The sequence below is a fragment of the Clupea harengus genome, chromosome 25 (assembly GCF_900700415.2).
Source record: "Clupea harengus chromosome 25, Ch_v2.0.2, whole genome shotgun sequence".
NCBI lineage: Eukaryota > Metazoa > Chordata > Actinopteri > Clupeiformes > Clupeidae > Clupea > Clupea harengus.
In genome coordinates, this window is record NC_045176.1 from 8,810,104 (window position 1) to 8,825,363 (window position 15,260).

The 15,260-nt window shown below is 47.3% G+C and overlaps 1 protein-coding gene across 6 annotated transcripts in view; it reads right to left on the bottom strand.

Moving 5' to 3' along the window:
* The window catches only part of si:ch211-207d6.2 (sickle tail protein), a 64,043-nt gene that overhangs the window by 10,465 nt on the left and 38,318 nt on the right, over positions 1-15,260 (bottom strand). For 5 of the 6 annotated variants that reach the window (XM_031562856.2, XM_031562857.2, XM_031562855.2 and 2 more), the window contains 11 exons: positions 13,167-13,362; positions 11,616-11,814; positions 10,314-10,407; positions 5,654-6,408; positions 4,857-4,961; positions 4,652-4,701; positions 4,253-4,419; positions 3,589-3,764; positions 1,370-1,506; positions 793-940; positions 1-393 (listed from right to left, as the gene is read on the bottom strand). The exon at positions 1-393 is cut by the window's left edge and continues 130 nt beyond it. In XM_031562856.2, the coding sequence (XP_031418716.1) occupies positions 1-393; positions 793-940; positions 1,370-1,506; positions 3,589-3,764; positions 4,253-4,419; positions 4,652-4,701; positions 4,857-4,961; positions 5,654-6,408; positions 10,314-10,407; positions 11,616-11,814; positions 13,167-13,362 (2,420 nt within the window). The remainder of the gene's footprint in view (positions 394-792; positions 941-1,369; positions 1,507-3,588; positions 3,765-4,252; positions 4,420-4,651; positions 4,702-4,856; positions 4,962-5,653; positions 6,409-10,313; positions 10,408-11,615; positions 11,815-13,166; positions 13,363-15,260) is intronic. The other variant, XM_042703796.1, reaches the window with a different exon arrangement.

Genomic DNA, 15,260 nt, shown 5'->3' on the forward strand with positions numbered 1-15,260 from the left:
GCCTCTTCCACCGTGGCCCTGAGGAGCGTCTCCCTCTTCTGCTGCGCGGGGCTGTTCTCGCGGCTGCGCGGGCTGACTTTGGCCACGGTGGGGGAGTCCCGCGCGTGCGTGGGGGTGAGCGGCGGGCTGGCGTGGTGGCTGAGGCTGGCCGAGTGCTGGCAGACGGGCGTGGTGACCGGCGAGCTGCGCACGCGATGCACCACCATGGGGGAGGAGGGGGTGAGCTCGGAGCGCATGGCGGCGGCTGGGGAGCGCGGCTGCGGAGTGGGGGAGCCCCGGGAGGAGCCCGAGGAGTCGGAGCCCGCAGGTGCAGGTGCTGCCTCCGCAGGTGCTGCCTCAGCCGGGAGCGCTCTGACGGGTTCCGGAGAGGGCACGACACCCTCCGTGGCAAATCTGTACGGAGGCACAGTTGACAGTTGACACGCAGAAAACAAGAAGTGTAGGAACTCTAAGCAGCCTTTGGCACTAGGCACTGTTTGACTATTTCAGCTGTTAACTCACAAACATCTACTTATCAAGCTTGGTTGGCAGTATGTCATACTAGACTACTCATGTGCACACTTGTTTGTCTCTGTCACAACTCCTCCTGTGTCTCATCCAGAACAAGACGGCACTAGCTTGGTGATCTACAGCTTGGCCCTCTGATGCTACATTACCACCACTCATCATTTGCAGCTTAAGTCTACACTCTAAGCAACCATTCTGTCAACCCCCCACATCCATGATATATCCACCCCCCCCCCCCCCTCCCTGAGGCACCTCCTCATCCACCCCCCCCCCTCACAAAGGCACCTCCTCAGGCAGCTCAGCGTCTCCGTCAGGGCCTTGACTCTCTTCAGCATGCTGTCCATCTTGTGCGGCTCCTCTTTGAGGAAGCGCACGGCCTCCACCTCCACCCGCAGCACCGCACGCATCTTGGTCTGCAGCGCCGGGTACTCGCCTGAGGGGGGGGGGGGGGGGGCACAGGCCAGTCACATGAGTCACATGACAACACTACTTATCAGCTGGAGCCAGAAGCATGCTAACACTCGTAGACAAAACACTTGCAGGCATACAGACATTTCTGTTTTTTTAAATGTGGTTGAGATCAATCTAGGTTTGGATAGGGTGGTCGTGATTTTTTACAACTTGGCCTATTTTGCCAAAGCAGATATAGTTTTAAAATAAATGGGGTTTAAATCTAATGCAGTGCTATATTTTTTATTATCAAGGTTTTCAGAGCAGTGTTTATGGACAGTCAGCTACATTCCAACATTGGTTTTGGCAGTGCAAGTACAGATGGCCTCCCGGTTTTAAGCCCTTCTGTCAGCCATCTGTGAAAATGCCAATGTTAGCTCGAAGGTAAGTGCTAGCCCTGATTCACAGTCACCTTTGAGTCCAGCCAAGGCCTCCCCCACTTTCCTCAAGTTGACCGCACCCTCCTCCACATCCTTCAGTGTGATTGGCCGTGAGGTGGTGCCTGAGGTGGAGTCTCTCTTCAGCCTCTCCACGTTCTTCTCCAGCTCCCTTTTTGAGGTCACAAGAAAAAAAAAACAGCAGCAGCATCATCAGCAGCTGAGCCTCTCCCATCATGCATCTCTCAGCCCACCACACACTGCCGAACACACAAACAGGTCACCACATCACCCGCCTCCTTAAAATACTCCACATGAGAAAGACCATCGCCGTTTGGCTGTATAAGGGATTAAAAGTAGAAGAATGACAAAAATAGTTTGTCAGAGGGGGGAATGCATCTCTCCAGAGGATTATCTCCACATGAGGTGAATGTATGTCAAACAGTAGATGAAAAGGACAGATTTTGTGTTTTTTTTCCCCTTCCTTGGGCACAAGCCAAACACAGAGTCACAGGGGAGATATTCCCACTGTCAAAGTTTCGTTGACAGAGGTGTGTGTGCCTGTGTGTGTGTGTGTATGTGTGTGTGTGTGTGTGTGTGTGTGTGGGAACCTGTTTGACGTGCTCAGGTGGAGTCTGTTGACAAAAAGTCTCAAAGGGAGCAGCGTTAGCAGCTCAGCCACCTGTGGAGTCACAAGGCCAAAGAGCAAACAGCTCGAGACAACAGCTCACAAAGGAACCTCAGCAGGAACCTCAGCACAGGTCCTTTAGAGACACACACTTCACTTCCTGCCAGAAAGGCTGGGCCATCCAAAGCTAGCTAATTCCCGGCTATCTACTGGGAGACAGTGTTTTGGCCCAGAGGAGCAATGCGTGCGATAGCTTGCTCTGCAGCAATGCTGATGTTGTTGCTTCAGTGGTAAGGGTGTGTATGTTTGTTTGTACATGTAGGGCTTCTGGGATGCCCATGGGGTTGTGCTCGAGCCAGATGTGAATACATGTTCAGACAGTGAGCATTGACATGGCCCAATGTCTTCCACTTCTTTTTCATGAACTGTACTTGCAGTGAAGTGAAATGAGACACTTAGAAAAACACTTTGGTTTAAACAAATATGCGCTAGTGAGCGTAACCTCTTATCAACGCTGTTTATGTCCAACCTCTTGACACTTCTTTTTAAAGTAAAACACCATCTAAACAAGAACCCTGTCGTTTGGTTTCTCTTGATTAAAACAAGATAAGGTAAAAACCCAACGGCTCTGACTGCAGCAGACTCACACACAACACACACACACACACGCCCACACGCACACACACACACACACACACACACACACACACACACACACGCACACGCACACACACACACACACACACACACACACACACACACACACACACACCCATCTCTGGTGGGACTTTCTGCTGGAGCTGTGGTGTGGGATGAGCACTGGCACGGTGCCAACAGATCTGGCGCTGGGGTCAGCTACTTCAACCTCTCATTTCCTGACATGTCTGCTCCTCCGAGATTGCGGAACCAAACAAACATTTATCACGGCTGCGCTCTCTGCGGCCGGGCTCCGCCATAATTACCCTATGTGTAAATCCGGCGAGAGAAAAACCTTCCTTCGTTCACATTGAAAAAGGAAAGCACGGGCTTGACAAATCACCCAACCGTTACGGCAGCCAGTGGCCGTCGTAATTACCGCTCCGTTTCTCCAGATGGTAACCTTAGATCACACGGTTTGATTTGGGCAGCGCACACACAGCCGGGGGACACAGACGGGCCGCCGGCAACGCCATTCTTTATGCTTTGGCTCCATTTCTGCCCTGTCACCGGCTAATGGCTTCTGAACAAGCTACAAAGCTGTGCCACAGTACTTAAGCCGTCACCCCCGTGAGGGGCCGTGCTCCTTCATTAACCGTCTCGGGAGGGTCTTAATTACGCTATTTAAAAAGGGAGCTCGTCAAGGTTGACCAACCCTACTAATCACCATTTCAGGTGTAAATCAAAACCATTTAAGCTTGGAAAGCTATTTATATTAACAAGAGGAACTGGATTGATGTATTGCTGTCCTTATGGGCAAACACAAACCCTCCCACTTTGCCCTCTACAGTGTGTATTTGTTTCGGCTGGGCACTCCTACAGTAGGATGCAGGTACCTTGGTTACTGGTATGAAAGACTATGACCTGTCTGCAGCATTCACACACATACACTTTCACAAATGACAGCAGTCAGGAGGCGGCTTCTCTTACCCCAGCTGGATGAGGACGTTCTCCTCCAGGGCCAGGTACGAGTGTCTCTCCTGGTCCACCTGGGACCGCTGTCTCTGCACTGGGTCCTCCAGGTGCCTCAGCATGTCGGTGAACCTGCCTGTGATCTCCTGCTCGGCCCGCCTGAGCATAACCTTCATAGAGTCCTGGTTCTGGAGCTGGTAACGGACCACACATGAGCAATCAACACCAATGCTTAGATGGTAGAACTAGACAATGACAGCCCATATATACATGTATATCCAAATCACATTCATGCCCTCACAGGGCTCGCTTTCACTTTGCCATTTGGCAATGAAAAACATTTAATATTTATCTCTTGCACCCTCCACTTTTTGTTGCACTATTTGTTGTGTTTACAGTTCACAGCTCCTGTATATAGCCATTCCTCCCTGTATATATTTATTAGATTTCTTAGACCGTTGTGCTGTATATTTAGTGTAAGTACACTGAGACACTTAACCCGGAGACAAATTCCTTGTTTGTTCAAACTTACTTGGCCAATAAACGTGATTCTGATTCTGATTAATGGTCAGTATGATGGTAAAGTCTTGTTTATTGCATGTGTGTGCTGCCTGTCTCTGGTCACGTCTCATCAATGTGACCTGTGAAGGCTAAGGCCACTTGGGGCAGAGTGTGGCTGTACCTGCGTCTGCCTGAGCTGGTGGAGCTGCAGGCGGAGGTCAGACACGTTCCTCCTGACGTGGGTCAGCATGGACTGCATCTCGGGGTCTTTGGCGGACGAGTGGAGCACCACAGCCATGGAGTCAGACTGAGGGGTGCAGCTCTTGGGTACAGGAGCAGGTGACACTCCTGACAAATGGAGACCCGGGGAAAAGGTTTAAAGCTTTGACAATTTCACAGTGTTTGAAAATCACATGGAATGCAGAAGACCACGGCGTAATTGTCGAATAGCTGACATGGCTAGCTAGCCTAGCATACTTAGCATGTTATCTTCTCACAAACAGTGTGAGAGGGCTGTATGAAAACAACTGTATTGACCAGATTAATTTGCATGCCAAGAACCACCGGAACATATACTCACCACCACTATTAACACTGTTAGCAGGAGATGCTGTTCTCACCGGGCTCTCACTGAAATGGGTTTAAAGGCAAAGATCTTTTTTTACAAAACAAGACAAAGCACTAAGGTGATGAGCATTCAGTATGCAGTAGGTATAAGCAGTGAGCCGTAGGCATTGTTCCTATGATTGGAGAGAAAGGTGTACAGGTGATTGTACAAAAATTACCTGGTAGGGTCTTTGGCTGCACTAGTACTTGGCCCCTTTAAAAGTGCATGTTGGACAAGCCCAGTCAAACTGGCTATCTGTTTCTCCATGGCCTTCATTCGCTCACTGCCCAACACCAGAACACACACAGACAGACAGTCTCAGTGAGTTAACACCTCTCAAGTCAAAGTCAGTTCAAAATAACCCTGCACCACCACCACCACCACCACCACCACCACTCTGTCAATATTTCCTCTACACTTATACGCTGTTCTCTCGTGAGCTTTGCGGTTCCGCTTGATGTCGGTGCCATGAACCGCACGAAGATATTAAGGTTGGATGCCATTCTGAGAGGGGCCTCGCTCGCTACACATCTACATCTCTGTCACGCTCCAGCGAAAACGGTGCGTAAATGATCTGCCAGAGTTCACCACAACAATATCCTCCTGTGTCTGTGGGGGGATGCTAGTAGATCACTGAAGGAAAGTGAGTACAGAAAAACATACGACTCCCTCTCTTCTTTTGACCCTATTTGTACAAAACCACTAGCAGTGAGGGGGATCAGACCAGCATTTCAAGTGAGCACATAAAAGCCGCCACAAAGGTTTAGGAACCACAAAGGAATCCATTCTAAGGTAAATATGGCCCCCGGTAGCTTTGAGGCTGTTTACTGTACATTCTCTCGGGCTGGGTTACACTGTATCACATTGCTGTAAACATGAAAAGTGCCATTGTGCTAGACCACACGCTTCTGAAAAATGCCGGTCTGAACTTAGATGCCTCCTTGAGATTCAAAACGACTGCTCATGTTTACATACCTTGTATGGGGGTCACCGGGAGACACGCCACTCTGGAACGGCCTGGTTCCGTGACCCGGTGGAAGGTCCACGAACACGGGGGAGACTCCGGCTCCGTGCACACCGGGCACCCCCTCCATGGCCCCGTTGCTGTTCTTCCGGAAAGACCTGCGCACGGGTGATCCCCTCTCCACCGGCACCCCCTGGGGGGGCACGTCAATCATCCTGACCTCGTTGACACGGTGTGGGGACGGCGGTTGTGTTTTTCCCCCCAGTGTGGCCAGTGGGTTCTCTGAGTACTTGCGCGACTTCTGCCTGAAGAGTGAGTGCTGCTGCTGCTGCTGCTGCTGCTGGAGGGCTCCATCCACCACATCTCCGGGGCCGTGGGGGCCGTGGGGGCCCTGGGTTGAGGACACGCTCAGCCGGCCCTCTGGGATCCCGTAAGGGTCAAACAGAGCCACGCTCTTGCTCCCGCCCAGGTCCTCGTCTGGCTTGACGTCGCGGCGCTCCAAGATGGCGCTGGAGCAGGGTGTGACTGAGCGGGTGGCGGGCTGCGGCGCACTGGAGATTCGGTCGCGGGGCAGGGTGACACTGCCGGGCATGGGCCCAGAGGGGCGTGGCCCGTATGGGATGCGGGAGGGGGAGGAGGGCATGGAGCGGGCAGTGGGGGGCGACATGGAGCCCTGCAGGGCGTGGAGGTTGCTGATTGGGCTGCCAGGGGCCTGCCGCAGGGTGTTTTGGCCGTCTCTGCTGCCGTACAGCTTCTCTCTGTGGATCTGACAACAGCAAGAAAGGAAACGGATGCTTTCATTCATTGCTAACAGATAGACAGACAGATAGACAGGCAGATAGACAGACAGATATGGTCAGATAGTGATTGACAGGAAAACACCTTAGATAAACTGACAGAAAGAAACAAAACACATAAATACACAAATGTTCACCTTCTTTCGGAACTAAATATAACTGGGGCATATCTATGGAGCATGACCTATTCAAAAAATGAAGAGTGACTCAATACCAAAATGCCCTTTGCAGCTTTTCAGGCAACAGGCATGGACAAGACTCTTGCTTGCTGCAGAATGGCAATTACGTGCAAAGACAAAAATGCCCTCTCTCACGCAGCTGTTAAAATGTGAAAGATTATTATCTCTCCTAGTTACGTTCAAAGAGAAATGTGCCTCATACAAAACACTGCTGAGCATTGTTTTCCAAATGAGAGCCAGATAATTCTCAGATTTGGGTACCTTGTGAAATCGTGGCAAAAGAAAAAAAAAGGACAGAGGAAAGAGAGCAAAGAGTAAAAGAAAAAGAAAGAAAGAAAGAAAGAAATGAAAGAAAGAAACAAGGTGAATCTGGTGGTAGCGCAAGCAAAGCCTCTGCCCAAACCTGTCTGTGCTCAGCGGCCATGCAGAGAGGCGCTGGGATAAAGCAGAGGGGCAGACTGTGTGTGCAGGTGTATGATCACCTTCAGCACCTTTATCAGGGGGAACAACACTACCTCCACCACTGACTGTCAAAAACATTCATTAATAGATCATCAAAAAATAAAAAAAACAACCTTTGTGCAGACGAAGCAGAGGATGTCCACAGATGGCTGCCAATTTTATATCAATTTCTTTACATTTCATTTGGAGCGGTACATATGGAGTGGTACATACTATAACAGGAGTTCTAGTCTAATGGATCCTATTCCCAAAAGCACTGATGCCCCACTGTAAATAAGAGAAAAAAAGGTCTATACTCTGGAAATCTCTATGACGACTTCAGCAGTGTTTCTTTTGAGGACCTCAGGCCTGGTTCTCTGAAACTATGCAGTTTAATTTGAGGTTAATGAAAGAAGATCCCGAACACTGAAGGGAGAGATAGGGTCTTACACACACTCCAATGGCAGGAGGCATATTTGAACAAGTGGAAACAGGTTTAAGTAACTGCAGACAACATACTGTTAAAATGGTGTCCACTCTCGCAATTGCTGGCTACAGAGTGTGAAAACAGAGGGATCTCTCACCAATAGACTGGGGGAGCAAAACCACACAGCCACACCTACATAAACAAAGCCAAACAAAAGAGGCTGCAGTAACCATAAATACATCTATTAGTGGGAGGCCATGTCTAACGCATTGAAGAACAAGCCCTCCTTCTACATGTTGTGCGAAGAAATGGGGGTTGATTCAAAAGGAACCAATTTGAGACTTAACTGGCTACTATGCTTTTAGATATGGCTCAGCACAGGCCACTCTGGACAATATGGTCATTGATTTAGGGTTTTGAAACACTTGATGAGCAGGTCTATGCCTGTTTGTTTTCTCTCACAGTGGGGCTGGTCTAGTACACGCACACACACGCACACGCACACACACACACACACACACACACACACAGGACACACACACACACACACACAGGACCACACACACACACACACACACACAAATCGTCCCTTTGTTGCATCAGACTACTCATTGAATGTTTATTCCAAGAGGCTTAGTGTGTTTTTGACATTAAGCTTCCTGCACAGGGGTGAGGAATTGCAAGGTATGTCCATAATTAGAGTGGTTTCTTTAATAAATCAAGTCAAATACCAGGAAATCTGAAGACATTTGAGACAGTCTCAGGTCCATGACTGAAGTCTATCCTATTGAAACTAATCTAGCACGCTGACACTCAATCAATAGTGTGCCAGCTTGGCCCTTTAAAGATTTCTTAACTCAACCTCCATTAACATAGGGTGATAGGCATCAGCACAGCCAAGCTGTTAGCATGGATAACTAATGTCTCATCACCAGGCACTGGAGTCAAGACCAGTGCATCTACTGCATCCATGCAGAAACACTGACTTCCACACAGACTCCAGCCAGCGCTCTTGCCCGTCAGGCAGGAGGGGGCACATCAGGGAGGGAGGTCCCAGCTCCAAATCGGCCACTGTCCAACTCATACCAAGCCCTAACCTCAACACAAGTCAGGTGTGGATTCAAGCAAGACAGGCTCCTATTTGCTGTATGTATAATCAAATCTACCTGTGAATGCTACTCCCCTAGTCTCCAAAAAAGTAGATTTTATCCAACTGACACCCCTGATAATATGCAAATTGGAAGACAATACGACAGCCCACCGGTTCTGGCAGAAAGGTGGCATGGAGGAGGAATCAGACATGACGGATGTTACGGAAAAAAAAAAGATAAAAGATAAACAGAAAAGTTATGAATAATAAGCACAACATCCATGGGATACGCGCATCCTGGTGGACAAAGGAGACGAGTTACTGGCGCCTGCAAATCGGTCATGCAGTAAGGAGCTGACTGACACAAGTTTGAACTTCACAAGCAGGTCAGATGAGAAGGGCCTAGAGGATGACACTCTGGATGACTGAGTGGCACGCAGATAGGCATGATCAAATAAAAAAAATGTTAATCCCATCCAGTATCCTCATCAGTGATCCAGCGGAGAGATTTGCTGTGCCTGCTGGCATGTTCACCATACGCTTCAACCACCTCCAGCCAGGGTGGAAGACAGTCCTGAAGCACCATCTGACATATTGAATATGCTGAACTAATTAAAAAGGAACTTCTGAGACACACAACAGAATTACACAAGTTGTTGCTTCTATAGCAATAAATGAACGTGTCGTGACTATTTTGGAAAGTAGGTTAATCTAGAAGAGGATACATGTCCAAATCCTGGCAGGATGTGTTCATAATTTGCCTGGATTACAAACATGACAGTCCATTATTGCATGACTGCCAGGATTTAGCAGCAGCTTCCTGTAGAAAGGTCAAATGTATTATGGAACAGCCTCCATGGGTTTGCTTGTTTCTGAATGAGCAAGAAATCTGTTAAAATACCAGTATTCCCTCTTGAATGAAGATTACTACTAGATATGAAATGATATAAACATGCATTATGGGTTGATAACATTGTAACAGCACAACTAATGTTATTACAATTTCCTGTGTTTTAGAATCAATATGAAGTGTACATGTCAGGCGCTCAGGGCAATCATTTGAACAGATATGGTCTTAATTAGCACTAACGAGCACCACCTCATTTGAACAGATATGACAGTGGTCTTAATTAGTGGGGAAACGAGCAGCACCTCACCTAACACAGAGGCCAAGGAGTCTCAGCAACTAAGCTAGAGAGAGACATTTCCTGTCACTCTGTCTTCAAAAGGGTAAAAAGGTGGATGATTCACGCTAATCGCTGCTTGGAAATGGGATCTAGCTGGAAAATTCTGAATAGAAATGAACCACGTGGTGTTCATCTTCTCCTATTAGAGTGTGTTGAGTCAACTGATGATTAACCCAGACTGACAACACAGCCCACCCCTCTGAAGGATGTACCCTGGAAGGAATAAATACAGCCCGGCTTTGAATTCCCCCGCTGCTGCCGAGACGGTGTGGAGGAAAACACAACAATCCCCGAATAATGGTGTAAGGTTCTCACAAAGAGACAACCGCATCTCGGGAAGCTGCATTTGGCCAGGATTAACGTACGGAAAATGAGAAAATGAAGGTTAGAGCGTTCAGGCTTCACACTTTTCCAGTGAGTTTGAGAGAGAAAGAGAAAAAGAGAAAAAGAGAGAGAGAGAGAGAGAGAGAGAGAAAGAAAGAAAGAAAGAAAGAGAGAGAGAGAGCGAGAGAGAGAGCGAGTGAGAGAGAGGTAGGCATCATCGACTTACCCTCACATCTCCGTTGTTGGGCTTTGAGTTGTGATTGAAGGCCTGAGCAGGGTCTTTGTGATAGACTTTCAGACATGAGTGAGGTGTGATGTTCCTGCAGAACACACAAGCAGGGTGAGACATGATGGCAGTGGAGGACTCATTCACTTCACTTGAATGTGTTTGCATGCAGTTGTGTGTTTGTGAGTACACAATGGGGAACAATGGTGTCTATTCATTTGCACTTCGATGTGCCATCCTCACACTGACAACATTCCACCGCTTTTAACGATTAGATCGTGGTTGACCGCATGAACGTGATGACACACAAGCGAGCAATATCAGTTCATCACAGGAGACGTTTTCTTACTGTGACGCACAAGCACCACTGAAAATCGGCCCCGGCTATTGATGGCCAGATACATCAATCCCTCAACCCCGCCTGGGGACTTAACTATTCTTCGGGCCGCCCAGGTCAGGCCCAGCCCAGGCTCAATGTTTTGAACAACACAGAGATGAGGGATTACACCCTCCACCCTCCACCCCCACCCCCCACACCCGCCCCATTTCCTGTTGGCTTGTTTGTCTGAAGAACGGAGGGTGTGGTGCCGAGGACACTCCCTGGAGTCCGCACACGTTCAGACACAGGCCTCCGTCTCCGCTCGGCTGGTCGTGGGGGTTGGGGTTAGGGTTGGGGTTGGGGCTGAGGGGGGGGGGACTAGTGTCAGTGAGGCTTTTTGGACATCTAAATGCCTCGTTAATTGTGGTTTGGCTTCCTGAGGCAAGGGCTGGTTTCAAAATGTCAGCTATTGGAAGCAGTGGCTCTTGATGCGTATCGTTTTTTTTCCACACGCTTCAAAGCCAAGTATCGGTCATCCACTACCTGACTGTGCAGCATTCAACAAGGTAGGACTGCATTAAACTGGCTTTTAAATCACTGACAAATAGGATTTGCCCAACCCACCCACTGCATTCCAAAACGTTGAGCATTACAATAGGGAGTTTTTGTGTTTTTCTTTTAGCAAATCTATACATATGCTTTGTTGTTTTACAGAGGCAGTTCCAAAGGACGGAGAAAGTTCACAGCAAGTTGCATGGGGAACATAAAGCCCTACTGTCTGACAGTGTTGTGTCATTGTGTTTGCAGACAAGGGAATGCACACACACACCCACACACACACACACACACACACACTGTACGAGGCGTATTGTGGTAGGACTTGTTTGGACAGAAGTGTCAGTGTGGGAATTTGACCATGATTGAGGTGGAGGACAGGAAAGGAGAGGAGAGCAGAAGAGAGCAAAGCAGGCTGTTTAGCTCACCTGACGTCAGTGAGCTCGTAGTAGATGTTCCTCATGTCGTCCTTGATGTAGACGGCCACGCTGGGAGACTCCAGCATCTTCATGTTGAGCTGCTGGGGGAAGGCACTGACAAACAGGGCCCGGATGGTGTCTCCCGCAGTGATCTCATTGGGCATCCGAATCTGCTTAGTCTCCTCTCCATACTGCAGGTACAGAACACCTGAGGGAGAGCACACCAGTCTGGAGTCAGTGGTGTCTAATACACAAACATGCACGCACGCACACACTCACACGCACGCATGCACACACGCACGCACGCACACACGCACGCCGCACGCACACACGCACGCACACACGCACGCACGCACGCACACACACAAACACACACACACACACACACACACACCCCCCCACAAAGCAAATGAGTCAATTCAGTTCAATTAAATTGGTAAAAAAAACTCCGCTAAGAACTGTCTAGGTGAGTTCTCAACTCCAAAATTCCAACAGCAGTAATTGAACTGTTTTTGGTTTGTTGGCCTGTTGTGGCTTGTTAAGTTAGGTTTGATGAGTAGGGCATAACACATTGAGAAGAGAGAAATGGAAAGAGCAGGATGGAGGGGCATGTACAACACAAGAGCAGACAGCATACGCTCAGGGCAATGATAACTGACAACAGCCACAGCTCGCTGCGTTCATTTGTGTACTCTCTAAAACAGTCCATTACAGTCTTCCTCGAAGACCTTTCCGGCACAGACTGCTATGTTAGCAGTATGATTTCAACTCAAGTATTTGCAGAGATATGTTTTTCAGTGGACCACTTAATTGCATGGCAATAAAAGCTACCAGATGTTGCTGAAACATATCTGTGAGAGTCTGCAGGCCTCATTGGAGAGACATCATATCCCTCTAATAACGAAGCCTATTAAAGTCAAAAAGAGGTTCCTGTTTGCCTCATGGTTTACTGCGGACATGTTGATATTGCAAATAGTTTTAATTTATGTACGTCTAAACTAAATGGACGCTGCAGTTTGAGACTTTCCATTCAAGCAGACTTTGCGAGACATGCAAGTCCATTCAGAAAACCACAATAAGTTTTATTGAAAGGCTGACTGTGGCTTCACGTTTGCTTGGAATTAAATCCCAACACTGAGGAGTGAAACCGGAGCCAGTGCCCTTTTCCTTAAAAAAAAAGGTTCCACACTGTTTTTGACAGACTGAGAGAGATTTATGTTTGATTGTAACATACTGAAAGAACCATTCTGCGTATAAAATGGTTTCGCTTGTGCTGTAAGAATGAAAGCATATTCTACTGACAAGGCGATGCACAAAACCACAACTGTTGTTGTGCCTTGTGTCATTGTAACTGTTCTGTTACTTAGTTACTTAACCATCACAAAAGTCAATAGGATGAAACCCATCAAGCCACAGCTCATCTAACATACAGTACCATAGAGTAATGAGAGTGAGTAAGTGAGTGAGTGAGCGATTGAGTGAGCGGGTGTAGTATTGTATGGTAAAGGTGAGTGAGTGAGTGAGTGAGTGAGTGTAGTATTGTATGGTTGAGCTGCTCACCCAGTGATCTGTCCTTGGTTTGGTTGGTTGAGCGCACCACCGGCAGGCTGGCTCTGGAGCGGGTGCCTCGGGTGAAGGCACTGGGGGGATCTCCTTCAGACATGGCCTCCAGAGACTCCAAAGAGGCCACAGACAAAGGCTCCCCCTGGTCCCCTATGCCAGGCTGGGGGCTTGAGCTGTGCTTAGGGAGTCTGACCTGGAGGGGTGAAAACACAAGTAGATCTATTAATAAAAACTCCAACTCGGCAGACTACACGAACAAATCAGCTATTGGAATATTCCGGTGCACTGAATTTGGAGTGAGGTAGATATGGTGGATATTTTTCAGAGTCATTATTAAAACCGTTTGGTCTAATGCCACAGAACAGATTGTATCTTTCCTTATCCAGACATTCCAAAAACATTCCTTGTGTTTACCACAACTGGGTGCTACAGAAGTAACCATTTAAACCAAAATATCTACAATCAACATAAAATTCAAACCGTTATAACAAATTATATTTATATCAAACAGAAACTCGTTACATTTCGCTGTTATAACTTTATCAGGAAGATCTGTATTAAACGCCAATAGGCTAAATAAACATAACAGACAAATATACACAGAAATCATACAGTAGATATACTGTCTTTGCTTGTTTTTATTCCGTGTGTGATTATATACATAACAAAAACTGATCCGTATAGTTAACAAGTCCAAACGTGAAACAGAGACTCGCCAGGCTGCGGTGTTGGCCTGCTTCCTCGATTGTCTTTAGAATAAATCAAAAAATCCTGTGCGTAAACGTTATCCCAAGAAGGAAAACAGTGCTCTTCAAAATCAAAAATAGCAATGCATTGCCGTTGTCAAAAAAAAAAACAGGAACAAAATACCGCTTTTCTCATTAGATCCCGAGCTGAATGAAGTCCTCCTTATGTGTACGCCTATCACTTTAAATAGGTACGCTCCTGGGTTGTAGAGAGGCAGGTGAACGCACAAAAGGGGGAGGTTTGTTTTTCTGTTTGATATAAATAGAATTTGTTATACCGTGCTAAATCCAACGCTCTGCCAGAGAGTATTTAATTTGCTTGTGGCTGGCAAGCCAGGCCAGCCTCAATGTAATATAAAGACTTATTGGTAAAGTCAACACAGATTACACATTAAGAAAAGATTGCTCGCCAACCATGAAGACCTAAGTGATTTTTTGAATGTCAAATTACAAACAGCAATTCCATCATAAACAGTAACACCAAATAAAACAAGTGCAGAGAGAAAGGTCAAAATGGACAAGGCGGGTCATTAGATTCATCTGGAAGTAATCGGAATGCATATTTTCATTATTTAAAATGCCATGAGGGAAACTGATAAAGACTTCTGGTTATAGGCAGCAGCACCATGGCTATTAATGGCATCTGAAGGGGAAAACATGAAGGAACAAATTGATAGCATAGTGTGGTCTCACACCATATACACACACGAGCGGTCTGTGCATCATAAATACGCATACCTTCTAAGCAGTCGGTGTTGCAATATAACCTCAAAGTTATAAAAATGGTTTGCAACCGTGCACAGACTAATTGGAATCAGACATACACACGGCTGAGATGAAATATGGAGTCTGCCATGCGAATGATAATCTTTTCTGTGCTGGTGTCGTCATGTTTTAAATGTTGGGTACTTCAATGCAGTTCAAAGTGATCAAAATAAAATAAAACAGCCAGCCACTGCTCTGAGATCTGTTTATTTTTGCCTAAGAGGTTGTCTGTCAAAGGCAGAGGCTGTGAAGAGGAGTGAAGAACACAAACTGTCAACACCTCTTTCAGTCAATTACCGTTTAACCCCGTCACCTTACGTCTGTACAGAAGGGCAAAAACACCAACAACAACAACAAAAACAAGAAAAAACAATGTACAATGTACTGTATATTTGTTTCTTTTTTTGACTGGATAAGTACAAAATAAAGACTGTACAAACAGAGAGAGTGCAGTGGAGCGGAGCGGAGCATAAACATCAGGACAAACCCAGGGAGGATGCAGATGGGTAGGCCTGCCTGCGCTCCCCCGAGGCCTCTCCTCCCATCCCTTCCACAGCGTGGAACAGGGAGGAAGTGACAC